The sequence below is a fragment of the Halichoerus grypus genome, chromosome 2 (assembly GCF_964656455.1).
Source record: "Halichoerus grypus chromosome 2, mHalGry1.hap1.1, whole genome shotgun sequence".
Classification (NCBI taxonomy): Eukaryota; Metazoa; Chordata; class Mammalia; order Carnivora; family Phocidae; genus Halichoerus; species Halichoerus grypus.
In genome coordinates, this window is record NC_135713.1 from 207,971,455 (window position 1) to 207,993,580 (window position 22,126).

The 22,126-nt window shown below is 54.4% G+C and overlaps 1 protein-coding gene and 1 pseudogene across 8 annotated transcripts in view; both read right to left on the bottom strand.

The window, feature by feature from the left end:
* The window catches only part of SLC38A10 (solute carrier family 38 member 10), a 41,471-nt gene extending 24,117 nt beyond the window's left edge, over positions 1 to 17,354 (bottom strand). For 6 of the 8 annotated variants that reach the window (XM_036113209.2, XM_036113203.2, XM_036113205.2 and 3 more), the window contains exons 1-8: positions 16,949 to 17,354; positions 12,824 to 12,941; positions 7,889 to 7,934; positions 7,044 to 7,137; positions 6,656 to 6,799; positions 5,429 to 5,553; positions 2,540 to 2,642; positions 1,526 to 1,708 (exon numbers count right to left, since the gene is read on the bottom strand). In XM_036113209.2, the coding sequence (XP_035969102.1) occupies positions 1,526 to 1,708; positions 2,540 to 2,642; positions 5,429 to 5,553; positions 6,656 to 6,799; positions 7,044 to 7,137; positions 7,889 to 7,934; positions 12,824 to 12,941; positions 16,949 to 17,047 (912 nt within the window). In that variant the 5' untranslated portion in view covers positions 17,048 to 17,354. Of the gene's footprint in view, positions 1 to 1,525; positions 1,709 to 2,539; positions 2,643 to 5,428; positions 5,554 to 6,655; positions 6,800 to 7,043; positions 7,138 to 7,888; positions 7,935 to 12,823; positions 12,942 to 16,948 lie in introns of those variants that run through there. The other 2 variants (XM_036113206.2, XM_036113207.2) reach the window with 2 other exon arrangements.
* Positions 511 to 1,320, bottom strand: LOC118549029 (transcription factor BTF3 pseudogene; annotated as a pseudogene).
* Positions 17,355 to 22,126: the final 4,772 nt, after the last annotated feature.

A 22,126-nucleotide genomic window follows, 5' to 3' on the forward strand; every position in this document is an offset into this window, starting at 1 on the left:
TCACCCCACATCTTGGGGCACGAGCCATTACACAAGGACCTTTTGTTTTTAACTTGGCAAAAGTGAGAGAGCCAAGAGAAACCTTTAGTTCTAACCCATACCTTTGAAAACTTCTCATTAAGGACTAAGCAGGGTCATGACCGCACACGTGAAAGTGAACGGAACTCAGCCTCTCATGGTGTCTCTGGTCAAACTCTTAAAATGTCCAGTTACACAAACATAAAAAGCAAAGTGCACTGACCCCCGAGCTCATCTGCCGACCTGGCTGTGGTCAGCGCCTGCCTAGGAAGCCGGCTCTTCTGCATTCCCAGTCACTCCTCACCCCTCAGGGTTTCCTGCTCCATCTCTGATTCGGGGGTGACAGCCGGGGACCGGGGAGTCAGGGGACAGGGGGCTGACCTGCTCGGACACTGGGCACGGCTTCACACCTCCCGTGTAGACAGACCCCTGTGTGTTCTGGCACCGTCTCTTCTCCAAAGTTGGTTTTTATTTTTTTCCTATGCAAAGAACTTTATTAACCTTGTTTCAAACTTTATTCCCAGGCTTCTTCAGCTTAACTAGCTGCAAAGAATGAATTGTGTATAAGCAAAAACTGAAAAGAGCTGCAGTGTCCAAGGGGCTTGGGCTTAAAAATATTAGAGATCTAGATTTTATCAGATCCACGAACAAAATTTTAAAAAGCAGTCATAATATAAAATAGCAGCTCCCAGTAACTTCTTCAAGTTTTATGTTCTTCAGAAGTTGACTCAATTCAGTTTGCTTCATTCTTGGAAGCTTCATCAAAATTCTGCACAAGATCTGGAACTTCATCATCATCATCCTCTCCGGTAGCAAGTGGTGCTTTTCCATCCACAGATTGTTTGGGCAGAGCTTCAGCCAGTCTTCTTAAACTAGTCAGACTGTCTGCACCAAGTTGGTTTAAGATACTGGGTAGCATTTCTGTCAGCTGCTTTGTCTCAGCATGGCCTGTGATGGTGGAAGTGTTCGCTGCCAGGGATGCCTGAACTTTGGGGTGGTTAGAGGGGATCACTGTTCCTTGGTCTGTGAACATATTCACTTCTTCAATACCAGAGATATTGTTTACCCCTAACTTCTTTAAGGAGAACTGAAGTTTTTTATCATCTGCTGTAGCCATTCTATGAACCACCTTCTTCTTTCGGCGAGCAGTTCCTTTCCCACCAATGCGCACTTGTGCTTGCAGTTTGGTGAGTTTCTCCTGATTCATGACAGTTTCTTTCATCTTGTTGGAGCGGAAATGGGACCGCGCGGGGGAATAGGGTTGGCGCTCAGGGGGTCTCGGGCGGACCAGCTGAGATTAGGAGCCCAAAGTTGGTTTTTAAAAAAATCCCTATTAAAAGATTTCACTTTAACTGAAGCTTTTCCATTTTTAACTAGGAAAAGCTCCCCCTGCCACAGCCCAGAAAACTAAAGAACTAGCACAAGGCAACAGAAGAGGACATAATTAAGATCAGCAAAGTAACATTTTCCTAGTGAAGTGTCGCCTGAAGAGCCTTAAGAATCTTACCTGCTGCTCGAAAAGCAGCGTGTTCAAGGCCTGTCGACACGGCAGGATCATCATGGGGAAGCCCACGGCCACGGACATCATGAAGCCCACGCGCATCATCTCCGTCACCAGGTTGGAGGGAAAGTGCATCAGCACGTTGCCTGCGGTGGCCTCGGTGAAGCTCACATAGCCAAAGCAGCCGACCTGCGGCAGGGCGACAGCGGGGGGCGCACGGTCCCGGAGACAGCCCACAGGCCACCCCACGAGCTGCTTCAGCAAGACCATGCCGCCCGGGGGACTGCTGGCCCGTAACCCGCATGCCCACAGCCGGAAGGCTCCACCATCAGGGAGGGTCCAATACACTTCCCGTGCAGACAACAGGCACCAGGGCAGTGAGCTACCGCGTGGAAAGGAAGTCTCAGGATGCCCCGCGAGCCCCACGAGCCCCGCAGAGCGGCCGATCTTCCTGTGGGGCAACATCCAAACCCAGGGACCACGGGGAGAACCGTGCTCACGATGGACGGCCCCACCACAGGGACAACAAAGTGCGTGGACCACCTGTAGAAACTAACAAGAACGCGGATGCCATGGAGCTCGGGGAAACAAGCTAGGATCTCAGCGTACTGCTCATTTTACTTGCAGTGTAGAAAAACAGAAATGGGAACATGAGAACCGGAAGAAAAATCTACCAAAATGTTAACTGTAACTGCACCGTGGGCCAGAATCGAAGATTATTTTCTTCCTCCACTATTTTATACTCCCCAGTTTCTGTAAACAGATGTGCCCTTTCCACAGCAGATGACCAGAGGTCTCGGAGAAGAAGTCAGAAGAGACTCCCAGCCAGTGTGATGTGGGAGCAGCCCCTGCTGAGGTGCCCGCACGGCCCCGGGATGGGAGCGATACGGAGGGGCAGGTCTGCCCCGTGGCCACCAGTCCCGGGATGGGAAAGGAGCAACGGGCAAGCCTGCAGAGGGGCCGAGAGCTGAGCCCGTTCCTGACGCAGGAGGGGAGGGGGCGGTGTGAAAGGGCGCCTACCGTGACGTAGAAGGCAGTGACCACGTTGAGGGAGCAGGCGAATATGGAGCTCATGGTTTTCACCGACGGCTCATCCAGGCTGTCGTAGGTGGGCAGAACCTGGCTGTATAGAACAAGTGACTTCGCCAAGCAGATGCCAGAGAAAGACACGCCCTCTGCCCGCCCTCATTCCCAGGTCCCCAGTCCCCGGCAGAGTCTCTAGCACCTTCCTTCCAACACACCCGCCGCCACGGTACTCAGGGCCACGGCCAGGGTTTGGATGGCAGAGTGCAGCCGGAGCACCCCCCTAACGAGCTCTCTGTAAACATTTCAGAAGTGCCACCGAATGAAAGGCCATTTGTCCCGCAGAAGCAGGAACAGGACCACTCCCTGAAGCAGCACGTGTCTACAGGGGAGGCAGGAAGCTGTTCCGAGCAGCGCCGTCAAAAGAACAGAAAGTTAAACAAACGTAAGCAGGGCCAGGCCACCTGCACTCGCCTCAGTGCTGCCGATCGGAGCCCAGAGGGACAGAGAGCTGCTTCTGTCCCACGCACGGCCCAGGGCCAGCAGCGCAGTGCTGGTGGACGGGACACAGCCACCGGGCTCTCTGCAAACAGCAGACAGTCCCTGAGGGGAGCAGGTGGGGAGGGCAGGTGGGGGGGGGCAGGGAGGTCTGTGTGCAGACCCGGCAAGGGAAGCTACACTCGGAGGTGCCCAGACAGAGAGGCGACCACTCTCCCTCCCGTGTGCTGTGGCGTCCCAGCGGCTGTGGGAGCGGGAGCCATGGCCAGCGGTCACGCATGCCGGATGCCGGCTGGCAGGGGGGCGTCAGGATGCAGAAACTCGTTGCCAATAAATGGACAAGCATAACAGTGAGTGGAGCCAAGCCCCAAAACCACCTTCGAGAAAGTGAAAGGAGACGTCACTGAAAAGCAAACAGGAAATGGTGGGAACTGTGCTTCCCAGCTCAGGCCCCCTGTCCTGTTGGGGCACCCACGGAGGGCAGGGGTCACCCCGGATAGCTGCCCTCCCCTCGGCCTGGCTGGAGGGTGCCAGGCAGCACCTGCCCATGCAGCCCAAGCCGATGGCAGAGGGCCTGGAGGGGAAATGGCACCAACATCTCAATGCCGAGCAGCTCCGTGGGCTGGGACAGGGTCCACGCCAGCGAGTGCCAACTTGGGGGAGCGGATTCAGACCCCCGGACGGGGACTTCCCTCCCCTGGCCCCCAGCACAAGCTGCAGGTTGTGCCCAGTGCGGGGGCATGAACAAGTGCAGAAAGCCCAAGGCGGTGGCCCCCCTCTAATCCTGCCTGTGCCCCAGGAACCTGCTGCTGGGAGCCACAGACGTCCACGACAACCCACCTCGGCACTCCACAGAGCGTTCCCAGACCGCCCACCTTGCCAAGCAGCCTCCACGACTCATTTTACCCGAGTCAGATGGAGCCTTCCATGTGCAGCCCCCATGCACAAACCCGGGCCGCAGTGTGGACCAGGCTCCTCCATGCTCAGCATTCTCCGGGCTGCTTCTCTGGGCCACAGGGCCTAGTGGTTCTGCACCACCAAGTACTCATTTACTAGGAAGTAAGATCAGAAAGGGCCAGACAGCAAAAGCAAAGCAGAAGCTTGGCCCATCCCTACAGAAAGGACACCAGTCACACAGCCAGGGCCTGGCGGTCTGGCAGTCACCAGGCAAGCCCGTCTCTCATGCACTCTGGGGCAGAGACACAGTGGGAGGGGAGAGCTGTCTCTGCCCTTGGCAAATGCAAATGTTTTTAAGGGTGGGGAGGTCAGCAAACGGGTCACCCCAAGCTCCGCGGACCCCCTTGCCAGCCGCTCACTGGGGAGAACGTGGGCGTTATCCATAGGGCCGACGCCCTCTTCGAGCAGAAGAACAAGCTGTGGGCTCACAGCCCTTCCGGAACCTATCATTTGACCTAAGAACCAAACCCAACAGAGGTGGGCTGGCTACTCCGTGGTCACCACCAGAAAGCCCAACCACAGGTTTATTTTTTAAAAAGCAAACTCACAGACAAAAAGGACAACTGGTAACAAGGTAAGAGAATGTAACTTCTGTCACCAATTATAATGGGGACATTAAACAGCAAGAGTAGAGTGTGTTCTGGTGGAAACCGAGCTGCCAAAAGAGACAGTAAGTGGGAAATGACGACTTGGATCTTGCATGTGGGTGTAAACACAGCAGCACGAGCAAATTTTATCTGCCACATTAGTTTACGATTGGCACAATACATGCCCACTGGAGCTACGGGGGGGGCCGGCTCTGCCAGCCCCCCTGTGCACTGATGGTCTTTTCCCGTCCGTGCCGGATTTATGCCTCTCTTTTGAGCAGGTTACCGTTCCGACCGGGCATGAATCACTGGCTCTTGTCATTCAGTGGTGAAGGTAATGCTGCTGGAATTATGGAAATAGCCTGCTCTGCATTCACAGAGCTCCGCGTGCCAGAGAGAAAACACACTCGCGCACGCGCACACCCCTCTGAAGGCTCCCCGGCGGCAGTCGGAAGTCAATGTTTGTGCAATTTCCTTTTAAATATTCTCACACGAACAGCTCAATTCTGGCAAAATGCTTGGGACTGTGTGAATCAGATGGTTTGGGGCTGTTCTGTGTTCCCCACAGCCAACTCTTCTGGGGGGAGGGGGCGAACTGGGCACTGTCCCCAGTCCTGCCGGCAGCACGTCTCGGGAATAAAGTCGAGTTCTCTCTCGGTAAAAATACACACAGCTCTCTCCCTCAACTTGGAGCGGGGACAAGTCACAATAGAACGAGACATTACACGTTGGTGGCCTGCATCCCCCAATTACAGAGAACACACAACGCCCATCTCCCTGCATGGACCCCCGCCCCGGGGGACCCTCCCGCGCCTCGGGCCCCTGGGGAGCAGACAGTACTTACGACTGGCAGGCGAAGGACATGCCAAAGATGGGGATGCAGCGGAAGACGCCCTCCCAGCGCACGTAGCTGATCCGCTGCAGCCACTGCCCACCGAACAGGCCGTGCTTGAGGGAGGAGAGCACGATCTGCATGAGGATGAGGAAGCTGAGCTCAGTACAGGTCAGCACACGAGGCAGACTCGGGACCCCAGGCCCGGCCGGGCGGGCTACTGACGCTGCCGGGCCCGTGCTACCCGCAGCTCGGCCGCATGCTCCCCCGTAGCCAGACCTGGTGCCGCCGGCTGGGGGTCACGCACCCCCAGTTTGCTGCCCTGTGCTGTGCCGCGAGCTGGATGCACGCGGCCAGCAGGAGTTCCTGCTGCAGGGCCTTCCTGGGACTCGAGGCAGCTGCCCATGCCCTGAACGCATACAGCAGACGGGACACAGTGAGGCCCGCCCGCCATGCCCACCTCAGTTGCCTCAGGTGACGGGACGGTCCCCACAAACTTGGCAGGCCCTTCCCAGGCCCGTCTGGACACTTTCTTCTTTTTTTTTTAAGTAGGCTCTGCGCCCAATGTGGGGCTCGAACTCAAGACCCTGAGATCAAGAGCTGCACACTCCACCAACTAAGGCAGCCAGGGCCCCCCCACACCCCCCACACACACACACTTTAAAAGACAAACCCCCAGAGGACAGGGCTGTCTGGAGAGTAGTGTAACCATCACTGGGCAGCCCTCACAACTGGGGGATGCTGGGAATGGCCACCCAGTGCTCAGCTTTCTAAGGAAAAGCTACGGCAAAGATTTTCACTGCGTTCACTCAGGAGCGAGCAGGTCTGACCCTCACTATGAACAGGCAGGCCCTGGGCTCAGGCCCCACAGGCTCCCACTCAGAGGCCTCCAGGCGCTCAGTAGGAAATGAGCGTTCTGAGCATGCGTCCCATACCGGCCCCCCAGAACTGGCTGGCTATGAATGTTCATCTAGAAAACAACTTGACCCCTTGTGACCAAATGCTGGATCCATGACTCCTGATCACAAACTACACATGAAATGTCTTTCCGTAAAACAAGGAGCATCTACACTTCGTTTCCTGGGGAATCGGCCGCGCCCCCTGCCCTGGCGCCCTTGCTGCCCTGATGGCCCAGGTCCAGGCGGCCCACGTGCCCCACCAGGGCTCACAAGGATGACTCTAACATTTCCCCGGCTTTCAAGCACCTTCCCGTCACCCCCAGGAACCCCCGGCACTCACCACAAACATGAACACGGTGTAGAACATGAGGGCCATAGCGCTGAAGGACTGGATGGAGGCCATCATGTTCCTCTGCAGGCTGAGCGGGAGCACGATGCACAGGGACACCGTGAAGAGCAGGAACACACGGAAGGTACCAATCACCTGGGGGGAGCCGAGCATGCTGGGCAGGCATCACCCCAGTGGATCCCCAGAGTTTCCAACCCGCAGGCTTGGAACTAACCCCACAGCATCCAGAAGCTTCTTCTAACCGACCTCAGGTGGCTGGTCTCACCCTGCCCCCCGGTCCCCACGGGGCTGATATGCAGCCCTGCAGGGGCGTCACAGGAAGCTGCCCCAGGAGCAACCGCAAACACGCCAATGCACCGGGTCCCGAGCATGTTCTCACCTGAAACCCAAAGAGCCGAGCAAAGAAGTTGGACCCCAAGTCACCAATCACAACGTAGAAGGCCATGCAGGTCCCCAGCATCAGCCCGATCATGCTGCAGAGAACGAGGTCGGGTTGAAAGGGCCCCATCCTAGCAGGAGTCCACCATCTCACCCCCTCACCGCGACCCGTCCCCACCGACACAGCTGGCTCGTGACCACCTGAGGCTGGCCCGGTGAGATGCGCTGCCCCGAGAACTTGGGCCTGCCAGCCTGAGCTATGCCTGGGGCACTTCGCTCTTTTACGCGGAACGAACACTGAATGACTAAGCTTTTCTCTGCACAAGAGACTGTGCGCGATCTTTCCGGGGCTACCAAACTGCACCGTGATGCGACACAAGTTAAAAGAACGATCAACTGCTTTCAGGGGGCTGCTCTTCTGCATTCACGATTCCCTAATTTACAAGCCTAAAAGTGCAATTTCCCAGCAACTTTTTCATCCCATAAAACTCTACTCCAAAGGGAGAAAGACAGGACATTTCCAGTTTCATGCTGCCTCAAGGTGACCGTGTGGGGGGCTGGGGGCACACGGGTTTCGGGAGCAGTGCTGAGCTCCCCGAGGTCCCCATTTTCACATCTTCCTTAGTAAGACTTAAATGGGACTTTCGCCCTTGACACGAATCATTTTAAGGGTAACAATAAATTGAACTTTCAACTATTTAGTAAGTGACGCTCAAGAAAAGTACCACCTTGTAAAGCAGTCCACATCCGAGACGTGTGGCTCAGTGTGAAATGGCCCTCAGGCTTCTCCTCAGGGCAGGAGAAGAAGGACTGAGGGGGTGAGGCCGGCGAAGCGCCACCACGTACCTGGTCTCCACCAGCATCTTCCCCACCTTTCCGTAGGCGTGCAGCGCTAGTGCAGAAAAAGAGAACTGGCAGTCAGTCCGATAGCATGAAAAGCACACCAGCAAAGACACCACCGAGGGAAGCTGGGAAGGGCTATCTGACAAAAACCTGCTGGTCTGGCATTTCAAGGGTGTAAGGAGAGCATTTTAAGATTCTGGTCCCATGCTTTTTTCAGGTCTACCATCAACAAATGGAAACCACAGAAAAACGAACAAAAAGGAAAGAAAGCCACAGGCAGTTGATTTTTTTGCATTAAAAACAACAAAGGAGACCTGTCCCCGTGAAGTGGCAGTCTCCCACGTGCAGCCATGGAGGAGGCGCACCCCGTGACCGATGCTGCGTGCACCCGGGCCGGGGGAGGGCGCGGACAGTTCCACGTTTCCATGGCCCGCGCCAAAGCGACTTGGCTAAGGGCTTTAGGTTCACCCTCTGTGATTCCCGAGGAAAACTCAGAGAATCCTTTCTAGTGGGGCACTTTGGGGGGTGAGGGGACAAGAGGTCTCAGGCCTGCCCCCCTCAAGGTAGACAACAGTGTGTCCTACAGTGGAAAGGAGCTGTCTGTCCTTCCTTCCTGACAGCAGAACTGCTCTGAGCAGAGGAGAGATTAAGAGCTGGCTTGGCAAGGCTCCTCCCAGGACCTAACCGTGGCCCCAGGAACCCTGCATGCCCCCACCCTCTAGGGAAGTTCCCATCTCCCAGGAGCGACCAGAAAGGGCTGCGTGTGACAGCAGAGCCCAGCTTCCCATTCCGAGGAGACTTGGAGAGCAGGAAACATGCAGCCAGTTGGTGTGATGAGTCCAAACAACACTCGTCACTTCGCAATGACTTAGGAAGAGGTACAGCGTTGCCAAATGCGAGGGAGCTTGGCACATCACACAGAGGACAGAGGCCATGAACGGGCAGAAGGCGGGTGAGCAGCACAGGCCCCTGCCTTGAGGGTCATGCCGGCCTCCCTGCCTTTCTGACTCCTTGCCACAGACTCAAGGCCGAGCTGAGACCTTCACAAACTAAGGACTCCAGTCAGCAGGCAGCAGCCCAAGGCCTGCTGTCACCCAAGGGAGGCGCTCTGAGGCTGCCAAGGACAGCCGCTGGGCAGCACGCCTCTAGACAGGACACATAACTCAGTGCCCCACAGAGGTGGCCCCGCTCCTCGCTGTCCCTTCTGTGAGGAAGCTGAATAGCTACGGCGTATCCCAAATGCTCGGAGCAACTGCCAGCAAAAATTCCAGAACACACCTGCATCCCGGACAGCGAGGCAATGGACGGTACTCTAGCTAGTCAGGGGACCAAGGTGGGAGGGGGCACTCTTCACCCAGACACCCAGAACGACATCCCAATGGGGCTGTCACAGTTTCTGGCCTCCCCACTCACCCCTTTCTTTACCTGGGCTCCCCCACCCCCCACTTCAAGTGCAGATCCCTCAGCAACCTCCAACCCCGAGTCTCAAACAGAAATGCCCAGCAGCACCCTGCCCTTAGCCTCCCACCTGGCATGGCACTGGAAGGGCGGAGGGGGCCCGGGACTGTCCCTCAGGGGGAGGAACCACAGCGACGGACCAGCCCCAACAGGCCGGCAGGTGTCTGCAAAAGGGCTTAAAGGGGTTCTGAGCAAGCATGCCACTCTCTGGGACAGGCACTCTGCGGCCAACAGGCTGGGCCGCATGGGGACAAGGGGTAGGCGTGGCCTCATACCAGTCTAACCAGTGCTCTTGTGCAGAGCGGGGACAGGCATGAGGGAGGCTCTCCCTGTCCTTCCCTGGGAGGCCAGGCAGCAGCTTCTCCTCCTGGGGCTCACTGCCTAGCTTGTGGCTCCAAGGCTGCTGTGGACACAGAGCTGACTCTTAGACCACCCGGCTCAGTGCGGGACCCCGGCCCCACTCCCGCTCTCTCCACCAGCTATCCAAAGCCTCCTCCTGACCGACACCCAGCATCAGCAGGGCAGAGAAGGTGGTACGCACACCAAACTGTGCTGTTCAAGATAGGAGGGTGACCTCAACTCAGCCGTCCCCAGAGCCAGGCCTTGGACTGCATTTGATTCCCCAGTGCCACGTGCACAGAGGACAATAAAACATTTGTTGGATAAATGAGGGTGTAGAGACCCCCAGGCATCAGAAAGGTTGGCTTTACAGCCCTCACGCCCAAGCCACATATCCACGCATGTGGGTCACACATCCGAAGACAAGCAGGGAGTAAACTGGCTGGACAGGCCCCACCCCAGGCCCAGGAGTGGGCAGCAGGCTGACCAGGACCCCAGGACCACAGATACAGTGCCAGAAGCATCTAGTCCTCACAACTGAGAGCTCAGAGGCCACACTCAGCACGGTGGGGTCCGGGCCTCGGGATGGCCCCGGGGGACTGAGACCACTGGGGGAGGCTGCCTGGCTGGCATGCCTATCTTCTGAAAATAAGGTTACGAGAGTCTACACGAGGGCGCCTGGGTGGCTCCGTCGGTGAAGCGTCTGCCTTTGGCTCAGGTCATAATCTCAGGGTCCTGGGATGGAGCCCCGCATCGGGCTCCCTGCTCGGCATGGAGTCTGCCTCTCCCTCTGCCGCTCCCCCTGCTAGTGACCTCTCTCACTCTCTTTCTCAAATAAATAAATAAAATCTTAAAAAAAAAAAAAAAAGTCTACACAAAGCAGGACACACAGGGCGAGGGAGTGGCAGGTAAGAAGTGGATGAAATTCACCAACGCGGCCCAAGAGCAGCCAGCAGAACACCACAGAAACCCAGAAGCTCCGCCCACAGACACGGCACCGGCCCCGTGATTCGGGCCTGGCAGAGCTCACCCTGCGGCAGACGCCCGCGCGCCGCTCTCAACGGAGGGGGCGGCACAGGGAGGGCGGCACGGGGAGGGCTGCAGGGGCTCACCAAACTCAGAAACCGCCGCAAAGTCTCACTCACGTCTGGGCGTGGCAGACCCCCTCCGTGAACCCACCCCCCACACCCCACCCCTGCCGTGGAGCCCGCTTGGGTGAGCTGCGTCTGCCGCTCCAGCCCCTGCTCCGTCACCAGGTCTGCCCAAAGGCCATCTGGCCACGTCCCCGCCCCCAACGCTGCCCGATGGCCACGGATCCCGCAGACGATGCATGTTGGGGCCCGGGGCTCTGCCAACGAAGGCTGTCTGTCCCGGACCCCAGGGCACCGGGAGGCGGCGGGGCCTCCTCTCAGGCCACCCTCTCCAGCTGTGGTGCAAGCTCTCATGGGGTTTCTCGCCCAGGAGAAGGCAGAGGATGAGGAGAAAGACCCCGTCAGTAAGTCTGCCCAGGAGCAGGAGGGCCGCTGATCCACAGGGTCCAAGGGAAATCTCCTCTCTTCCTGCCTAGGACTCCTTTCCAAGCGGTGGGGTCTCTGTTTCTGAGGCTGGACCCAGGGCAGCTGATGCTGCAGACGGGGCCACGGGGTCTGTGGGAGCTCACACAACGGAGCCATCTCGTTTGGGACCAAAAGCACAACTGAAGACCACTGGTGGTTTGGGATCTTTTTTGCTTCTAGCAGCTGGGCTATAGTCACTGCGAGCAGCTAAAGGCAGGAGCCCCAGGCAGCCCTGTACAAGGGTGTCCACCGTCTGCCTTCCTTGCAGTCTCTCACATCCAGACAAACCAGTTTGCCTTCTCAGGGACTTTCTAAGAATCCTCAGACAGACCGCTGTCAAAAGCCACCAGTCTCTGTGGTCTAGGGTCACCTGTCCTCTGTCAGAGCACAGCCAAGCACTTTGTGGGATGTCTGCTACGGGAACCCCGCCGTATGTTGACCCTCGGAGGGGGAGGAAAAGATCACCCCGAAGGCCACAGCCCTGCAGGCGGAGGAAGGGGCGCCGTGGAGCACATTTCATCCCGAGCTGCATGCGGTCATCTCGGCATGGCCCGTTTACCTGTAACTGTCACTGCCTCAAGTGACTCCAGCAACAGCGAGAGCCTGACAGCACCATTCTCGTCGGGAAGGAGAGAAGGAGGCACTCCTTCAGCTCTGAGGTCAGAACAGATGCTAGGATCTCGGAGCCAACGCAAAGCAGACGAACTGGAAGGGAGCCAGAGCTGGCGCTGCCGAAAGCCCACGCGTGGACCTGGCAGATGTTTTTATTTTGTTTGGCCCCTTGGAATCTGCACACAACTTCCTCTCCTCCGTGAGAGGGAGAGCAGACCCGGCACTCTGGCCACACACTGGCCGGAGGTGGGGGGGGGGGGGACTTTCATCAGTAGCCCAGGGATTCTCCCCAGCTCCTGAGAGCCCCCAGGCCAAATCTCACCAGCACAGAATGCAGAGCACAGCAGCCTGAGGGTGCGGGGAGTCAGGGCCCTGCCCTCAGAGCCAAGTGCCCCAGGGACCGGTCCAAACCAAAAGGAAGCAGAAAGCACAGCCTCCTCGCCCTTGGCCCAAATCAAAGGAAGAAAGACCTAAAGGAAATGAAATTACAACCCAGAGCATCAGGAAACAGCAGCGCTAGAGACAGGGGACTGGATCCCGGCCACTGGCCCCGGCCTGACGGCCGTCTCCCCTCCACAGCATTCAAAGTGGGGAAGCGCCACAGCCCCCCGGCAGGCAGTTCTGAAGGAAGGCTCCAGGGGCTCAGGAGCAAGTGCACAGGGGTCTGAGGGCCACTGGTCCCGCCTGATTTTGGAAGGGGAGGCTCTCCACTGGTATTTGCATAAACGGGAAACAGGAGAATAAGTGTCACCTCCTCAGTGAAGCATGGGTCTCCAGGAAGGGTTTTTAAAAACGGCATTAAATTTTAAAATAAGGAAGAAAACCTGCTGTTCAAGGAACTCTTTAAGCATAAAGTGGAAGGAAAGTAAATAAATACAGGAGCAAGGCCCCAGCGCCCAGATCTCGAACGCTGCACTTCCCAAGAAAGGGCTTGGGGATGCCCAGCCGCCATGCCGAGCGCCGACGTCCTCACCCAGGCCTGCGTAGGTTCTCCGTTTGCTCAGGCTGGCCGATTTCACCAGGAACATGCACGACTGGTGCGTCATCCAAGAGCAGAAAACCAACAGCAGAGCCCCCAGGACAATGCCACACTGGAGGGTTGGAAGAAAAAGAGACAAAATAAAATGAGCCGGTATTGTTGCCTCACACGCACGGCTCTTGAGCACCCTCTCCACCTCCCCTGACTCTTGCGGGTGCCAGGCCCCGGCTCTGCCTCACTTCCCTGCCTGAAAGGGACCAATTCCCAGCACTGAAAGGGACCAATTCCCGGCATGTGGTAGCCACATGCTTTGTGACCCTGAAAGAGTGCCAGGGACGCTGCTTCCTTTGTGGCCCCTCCGAGTCTTAACGAACAGCTGGGCACTGCAAACAACTGGCCTCCCCAGCTCTCTGTGTGCACCCCCCAATATATCCCCTTCTAGCCACTGAGATCAACAGCTATGAGTGGTGAACACATTCTGGCGGGAAGAGATTTAAAATGACATTTACAGGGGCGCCTGGGTGGCTCAGTCGTTAAGCGTCTGCCTTCGGCTCAGGTCATGATCCCAGGGTCCTGGGATCAAGCCCCGCATCAGGCTCCCTGCTCAGAAGGAAGCCTGCTTCCCCCTCTCCCACTCCCCCTGCTTGTGTTGCCTCTCTCGCTGTATCTCTGTCAAATAAATAAATAAAATCTTTAAAAAAAAAAAAAAGACATTTACACCTTTCTTATGAGTTAAATAGACACTATCTGACCCAGCAATTGCACTCCTCGCTATTCACCTGGAAGAAACGGACACGTGTTCACGCAGACACTTGTCTGCCAGTGTTTATAGCGAGTTTATCTGTGATCTAAAGCTGAAGAAACACAGTTTCAGGGCAGGGACTAGGAAGTCTCGGGGAGAGTCTAAAGGGCTAGAGCATTTTTAAAAATAAGTACAGGGTCGTGGATGGAACTGGAGGGTATTATGCTGAGCGAAATAAGTCAAACAGAGAAAGACATGTATCATATGACCTCACTGATATGAGGAATTCTTAATCTCAGGAAACAAACTGAGGGTTGCTAGAGTGGGGGGTGGGGTGGGAGGGATGGGGTGACTGGGTGATGGACACTGGGGAGGGTATGTGTTCTGGTAAGCGCTGTGAATTGTGCAAGACTGTTGAATCTCAGATCTGTACCTCTGAAACAAATAATGCAATATATGTTAAGAAAGAAAAAAAGAAGAAGAAGAATGTAGCAGGAGGGGAAGAATGAAGGGGGGGAAATTGGAGGGGGAGAAGAACCATGAGAGACAATGGACTCTGAAAAACAAACTGAGGGTTCTAGAGGGGAGGGGGTTGGGGGGATGGGTTAGCCTGGTGATGGGTATTGAGGAGGGCACGTTCTGCATGGAGCACTGGGTGTTATGCACAAACAATGAATCATGGAACACTATATCTAAAACTAATGATGTAATGTATGGGGATTAACATAACAATAAAAAAATTAAAAAAAAAAAAATAAGTACAGGGTCTTGGGACTGGGTTTTGAGATTGCGGTGAGAGCAGCGAAAAAACCGAACGTTGGTGCCCCCATGGGGCAAGACCAATAGAGAACTCCCTTGACTGTGTTTTTAATCCAGCTGTCTTTCTTCTCTGGCTTCCAGGTATCCCGTGCCAGGTAAGGTACCTGGGTCCCTGTCACAAATCAGGAGCCTGCAGAGAGAGCCCTCCTTTTGTACAAGTACCTGAATGCTGCAATCAGCAGACTTTTATAAAATTTTATGTTCGTTTCTAACGTCAATGGTGCCTCGGTTCCTAGCGGCTGCCGCCAGCCTGGGACTTTTGTAAGAATTCTTGGAGGACTCACTTAGATGTCGTTTCCTTCTTGCTCCCTCTACCTCTGTGTAATCTAAGTGTATTAAACATATTTGCAGGCAAAAAAATAAAAGCCGAAGAAACAAGTGTGCTCTACGGGAGGTGTGTGCAATCCAGCTGCTCTGCTCCAAGAAACACCCCAGAGAAAGCCACACTCAGCGTCAGAGCCTGTGCGCAGGTGTTCGCAGAGCTCAGGGAGGAAACGCCGTGAATGCCTAGCAAAGGCAGAGCAATAAACCGCAGGACAGCCACGGACGGGAACGCTAGGTAGCCAGGAGAAGGCACCTAAGAGTAGGCTTCTACTGACGCAAAGTGACAACCCACGTACCACGGATCTATGGTGCTAGAGGTGGGACGGGGGGCCCGGCAGCAGGGACGAGGGGGTGCCGGCTGCGCGCTGTTCCTTAATTTGGGAGCTAGTTCCACGTGTTTGTTCACTTTTTGAAAATTCGCCGTGAATACACCCAAAAGGACACTTCTCTGTATGCATGTTATACTTCAGTGAAATGTTAATTTTTTTGAAAAGTACCCAAGTTACTAAAATCAAACAAGCACAAAAAAACGCAAAACCAATTTTTTTTTTAAATGACGTGGCTGTCCAACACTAACAACACACATCCTCAAATTGCCCCCTGGCCTCCCTCAGTGCTCCAGCCGAGGGCTTCCTAGGGAGAAGATGCTGCGTCCAGATGAGAGGCTGCCCCCGCTCTGCTAGGCCCTCAGGACAGGGGGGACCCCTTGCGGTCCTGTGCTTGCACGCGGGCCTCCACCACTAAGTGTGAGCTCTTCCTGGGCGTGTTAGTCTGGCAGGGGCCTTGTGCCCACCACTCGGGAGACACAAATCTGTGCACAGCTGAATCACCTGGGTCCAAAATCATACTTCCCAGGAGTCCCACCAGAACCCTGCTGCGTGGCACTTTACAGACCCAAGTGGAGGGTGGCAGCCTTGGACCTACAGAGGCCCAACCACACACATGCCCCAGGAGGCAGTTCCGCGCCAGGCAAGTCGCAGTGCACCCTGGGACATGTAGTCCTTCCAGAAATGCCTGCGAGTGGCCGTGCACGCTGGCATTCACAGAGCTAAGTCACAGATGCTGCCCCCGGGGCTCTAGAGCAGCCAGAGTCCCTGTCCTCCTGCCCACACGTTTGCCAGCACAGCTATCAATAACCCATATGGGAAGCTGGAAGCAATTCAGGCTGGTAGGCTCAAGGTGGGGGATTAATAAACTCCAGATTTAAAAAAAAAAAATTTTGTGCTATTTTTATCCCAAAGATGCTAAGTATGAAAAGGCAAAGTGTTTGTTAATCTAAAATTAAACTACGGGTGCCCACTTTCAGTTTCAAAATGCTCATTTTATTTCCATTTTTCTCCCTATTTGGTTTCATCCCCTAAGACTGGTCCTTGCGCCCTGCAGCCACCTGCCCAGCCCCACCTGCTCCTCCCTTGGCTGGCACCCCTCCTCCCCCACAAGCAGCCCTCTCCAGTGCGAAGGGGGAGCAGCAACTCCAGCCCTGGCACACGTGAGGCCCAGGAGTTCATTTTTAGGAAAGAAGCTGCCCAATTTGATAATCTCACCAACCTCCCTTTTGTATAATCACCAAATACCCATTTATTTGCAGATTAAACAGAAGCCAAATGGTCCACACCGCACAAAGGGTGGCTTTTTTCCATGTGGCCTTTAATGTTGGCATGACACCCATTTTTTAAATACATTTTAGATTTTTTTCAGCCGAGGTAACATTTACATATGGTGAAACCCACAATCTGGCAAACTGCGGGATCACCTTGGAACCAACACCCCAACCTAGTCCCAAGGCCCTCAGGGCTGGACCCGTGTACTCGGAAAGCAAGTACAGTCGGGTCAGAGTTTTTAAAAATAGTAGCAAAGAGGGGGCGCCCGGCCGGCTCAGTCCGGTGAAATCGACCCCAGATGTCAGGGTCGTGAGGTCGAGCCCCACGCTGGGCCTAAAGATTACTTAAAATTAAAAAAAAAAAAAAAAACAAAAACACAACGATAAGGAGAAAGAACACGGAACCCTGCGGTCACTTTCCACTTCCGAACCTCGATCTGAAATCACTCACTGTGCGAACCCTCAGGCCAAGGCCGACAGGTGCCGCCGGCTCCCGCGCCGCGGGCCTCTCACGGCAGAATCCTGTCTGATTGCGGCCGCAGACCCCGCCCAGCCGCCTCCCCCAGCCCTGGTGCCTCCCGGCCGGGTGAGCGCCCGGGCCGGCCAGGGGCGACCCCTGTGCCGCTGGACTCACCTGTTTGAAGCAGAAGGGCATGGTGAGCACACTGACCCCTACTATGCTGTTCACTATGTTCGTGATCAGCCCCCAGTTGGAGGCGGCGGCCGCGGTCATAGCGCGGGGTCTAGGGGCCGGGAGCCCCGGTCCGAGGCTCTGGGACCACGGAGGATGCGAGACCCTGAGAGGGACGGGCGACTGCCTGGAAGAGGGGGCCTCGCGGGAAGGCGGCAGGGACGGTCAACCTCCAGACCCCGCCAGGCCCTGCGGCTGCCTCATGGCATCGTCCCCCACTCGCTGTCCCTGGCCGCCTCCGTGTCCCCGCGCCCAGAGGCGGAAAAACAGCCGGGTACCAGCCGGGGACACCTCAGCGGGTCCTCACGACCGCTTCTGAGCGCACACTTCCGCCTTCCGCAGGCTTCTCTGCCCGGAAGTGACGGCACGGGGGCGGGGCTCCTCGGGCGCCCACCAATGAGAGGCGGGCCTGGAAGGGCAGGCGGGGGTCGTGCGGGGCTGGCTAGGGGAAGGATGCGGCGTGGCCCGGAGGGGCGGGCCTCGGCGGATCGCAAACCAATGGGAAACGGGTGCGGGCTTCCGGGGGCGGGGACTGAGCCGGGGCGGGGCTGTGGGCGGGGCCTGCCGGGCTAAGGTGTTCGGCACCTGTCCCGAGCTTCGGGCTAGTTTTCCCGCGGATCTGGTCTCTTGAGCCTCGCTTTGCAGGGGCTGGAGGACAAGGTCAGTGGCGGTCAGGAGAGAAAGGGCAGTGCGGCGCCTTTCGTAGGAGAGAGGGTTTGAAGGGTTCACTTTCAGCGATTACACTCTGGGACGGATGTGCGGGCGTGCTCGGTACCCTGGGCGCCGGGACCGGGGCTTGCTTAATTGTTGGAGCTGCACGCTTACCCTGTTTGGAGGAGTTAGCACCCACGTTTTACGAAGAGAGGATCTAACATTCCAACATTAAAGGAGCAAAGGAAGTGCTGTGAGAGGACAGGAGGGGTAGAGACCAAAAGGACCAGAGAAATCTAGAAGGGCTTCAAGAAGGAGGTGGCTCCTAGGCTGGGCCGCGAGGAACAAATGGGAATGGAGGAGGAAGGGCTTGGGGAGGGGAGAGAACAGAGAAAGTCCCTGATATATCTGTGAATTCCTGGCACCTGACAGATACTCATTATGTGTCTGTTGAATGGATGCACAGTGACAGGAGGGCTGGGAAGGAAGGGCCTTCTCAGGATGAGGCAGGTAATTCCAAGCAGGGTGGACCTGCACAGGAAGAATTTAAGGCTGCTGGGAGAGGCTATAGGGGCGACCACGTTTGTGGACACACGGAGGACCTTATGTCTTAGAACAGAAGCTGATTCCTCAGCTCCACCCACGGCAGCCATTAGGTATGGAAGGCTCTGTTGCACCCCCAGGCGCCAGGGGGAGAAGAGGGAATAACAAGTAAAGAGTACTTAATTCAGGGGTGCCTGGGTGGCCCAGTCGGTTCAGCTGCCAACTCTTGGTTTTAGGCTTGGCCGGTGATCTCAGGGTCCTGGGATCAGCCCCCAGGCCAGTCTCTGCACTCAGGAGGGAGTCTTCTTGAGACTCTTTCTCCCTCTCCCTCTGCTCCTCCCCCCTGCTCTGTAAAATAAATAAATAAAATCTTTTTTTAAAAAAAGTACTTAATTCGCGGCGCCTGGGTGGCTCAGTCATTAAGCGTCTGCCTTCGGCTCAGGTCATGATCCCAGGGTCCTGGGATCGAGCCCCACGTCTGGCTCCCTGCTCCATGGGAAGCCTGCTTCTCCCTCTCTCACTCCCCCTGCTTGTGTTCTCTCTCTTCTCTGTGTCTCTCTCTGTCAAATAAATAAATAAAATCTTTAAAAAAAGAAAAGTGCTTAATCCAAAGCCAAAATAGTACATGCCATTCATTCATCTTTATATAAATCATACATACATTCTGTAACCTTTTTTTTAATTGTATTTATTAATTGAGAGAGAGAGAATGAGAGAGAGAGAGAATGAGAGAGGTGAGGGTCAGAGGGAGAAGCAGACTCCCCGCTAAGCAGGGAGCCCGATGCGGGACTCTATCCTGGGACTCCAGTATCATGACCTGAGCTGAAGGCAGTCGCTTCACCAACTGAGCCACCCAGGCGCCCCCATTCTGTAACCTTTTTAATTTTTACGATAGAATATGAAGCTTGAAGGTATGTTTTAACAGAGAATAATGAATACTCATGACTCCACCATTCAGTTCTTTTTTTTTTTTTTTAAGATTTTATTTATTTATTTGACAGAGAGAGACACAGCGAGAGAGGGAACACAAGCAGGGGGAGTGGGAGAGGGAGAAGCAGGCTTCCCGTGGAGCAGGGAGCCCAATGTGGGACTCGATCCCAGGACCCTGGGATCATGACCTGAGCCGAAGGCAGTCGCTTAACCGACTGAGCCACCCAGGCGCCCTCCACCATTCAGTTCTAAGACAGAATATTAACAAACTCAGATATACCCTTTGGTCCCTCGACACGTCCACCTTCCTGTCCTCTTCACTGCTGTCCTGGGATCATCACTACCCGATGTTATCACTCCATTACTTCTCTTTAGAGGTTTACTGCATATGGATATGTCCCCAGACAATTATGGGGAACATTACTATTTGTCTCTTAGTATCCGTTTATTCTGTCTTCCGAGTTTTGCCAACACATATGGCTGCCTAGGATAAAGAACGCACTTCCCAGCCTCCTTTGCAGCTAAGGGTGCTTCATCCTACTGCTTGCAACATCGAGGTCATGGGAGGAAACCATCTTGGGCCATGAGGACCGTGGCGGGAGTGGAACAGCAAGCTAGAAGGAGCCTGGATCCCTGGACAACATCATGGAGCAGAGCCGCCATCCCAGCCCCTGAGTGCCTCCTCCATACTGCTCCACGAGGGAGAGACAAACCACCCCGTTTAAGCCATTGTGACTTTGGACTCTGCTGCATAAAACCAAAGTTATAGCCTAACTAATTCAATAGTGTATTGGGGTAGAGCATTTTTGCATTTTTTATTTTTATACTAATGGATTTATACATATGTATTCTTTTGCAACTTCCTTTTTCACTCAATTCTTGGCAAGATTCATCATCATACTTCTCCTCGGAGTCATTCATTCTCACCACACTCTGGAATTCTATTGTTCAAATAGCCCAGAATACATGTATTTATGCTCCTGCTGAGGGCACCAGAGTTGTTCCCAGTTATTTGCCCTTATAAACAGTGATGCAGTGAACATTATGGTACTCGTCTATTTCCTCAGTTAGAGTTTCTCTAGAGTAGATACCTAGAAGTGGAATTGTAGATTCAATATTATGCATACCTTTGATGTTACCAGATATTGCCAAATTGCTGTTCAAAGGACTTACAAGAGTCCTTGCTAGTTTACATCAGAGGCTGGAAAATTTTTTTCAGTAAAGAGTCAGATAGCGGGGTGCCTGGGTGGCTCAGACAGTTGAGCGTCTGCCTTCGGCTCAGGTCGTGATCCCAGGGTCCTGGGATCGAGCCCCATGTTAGGCTCCCTGCTCAGTAGGGAGTCTACTTCTCCCTCTCCCTCTGCCTCTGTGTGCTCACTCGCTCTCTCTCTGTCTCTCAAATAAATAATCTTTTTTTTTTTTTAAGAGTCAGATAGCAAATATTTTCTGCTGTGCAAGCCATATGATCCAGGTCACAACCATTTAGTTCTGCTATGGTAGCTCGAAAGCAGCCCTAGCCAGTACATAAACAGAGGACTCTCTGTGCTCCAATAAAACTTTATTTACAAAAGCTTTGGCTAGCCCAGTTTGGCCTGAGGGCTGTACATTGTGGTCCCCTGCTCTAAATTGTCACCTTCATTTGGTATCATCAGTGTAGCCAATCTCGTGAATAAAATGAAATCTCTTTGTGGTTTTACTTTGTCCTCCTTAATTACAAATGAAGTTAATCACCTACTCAAATTTTATCATCCATTCATATTTCTTTTATTGAATGCCTGTTCATTTTTACCCATTTTTCTAAATAGCTGTTTATCTTTGTTCCTATGAATTTTGAGGAATTCTTCCTTTGTGCTTATTAACTAAACCTGTGTCCCTCAATCTGGGTTTGTCTAATGTCTCCTCACTGTATTAGTTTTTCCATTGCTGTTGTAACAAATCACTGTAAACTTACCAGTTTACCTGACAGAAATCCCTTATCTTACAGTTCTGTAGGACAGAAGTCCAGTATGCATCTCCCGACTGAAGTCAACCACCTCCTTTCTGGAAGCTGGAGGGGAGAATCCGTTTCCTGCTCCTTCAGTAGCTGGCAGAATTCACTTCCTTAGGGCGGTAGGACCAAAACCCCTTTCCTTGCCAGCTGTAAACTGAGGGCCGTCCTCCACTTTCAGAGCCAGCAGTGGGGGAAGGGGTCAGCTCCCTCACAGTGCGGTCTCTGACCCAGCCAGGGAATTTTCCAATTTTAAGGAAATGGGATTAGATTGAGCTCATTGGATAACCCAGGATAATCTTTCCATCTCAAGGTCTCAGGTTCCAGGGATTAAGAGGTGCCCGTCTTTGGGGAGGGCATTATTCTACCCACGACACTCATTTTGAGATTTAAGTTATGTTTCTTTGGCAGGAATATCATAGAAGTGATGCCATGTTTTCACTGACTCCTATCAGGTGCTGCAAGACTTTGCTTTGTCCAGCTATGGATGACATTCTCTTTGATGGCTTGATTAGATAGGCTTCTCCACTGTAAAGTTATCTCTTTCTCCTTTGTAATTAAGGAGTGGTTTGGAGGCTGGTAATCTGAAACTAAACATCCCGATCCCTATCAAACTTCCAATTTATAAATGTATCTACGTCAGTGCAGACTCAGGGTTTCCTATTTTATTCAGTGGGGTACAGTCCATGACTATCACTGTTTTTTCCAGCGCTTTCATTATCCCAGATCTGTGCCGTGGGAGCCCCCTCAGCTGGCTTCTGTGTCCTTCCGTGTGTCCCGTCATTACCTGAGCACTTTTTTGCTTTCTTGCTCAATAAGATGTCCCTGGCTCATCTTGTCCTTTTGCTGCCATGAGTCATTTCTCGCAGGAGCCCTGGTTCCTTCCAGTGGAGAATGGTAGTAGAAGCCAAGATCTGAGCCCTGGTGTGCTCACAGCCGTGGGATGCCTCAGCTCCTGGGCAGCTCAGCGGACAGAGCTAGGAGACTGGTGTGTACCACACACTCACATC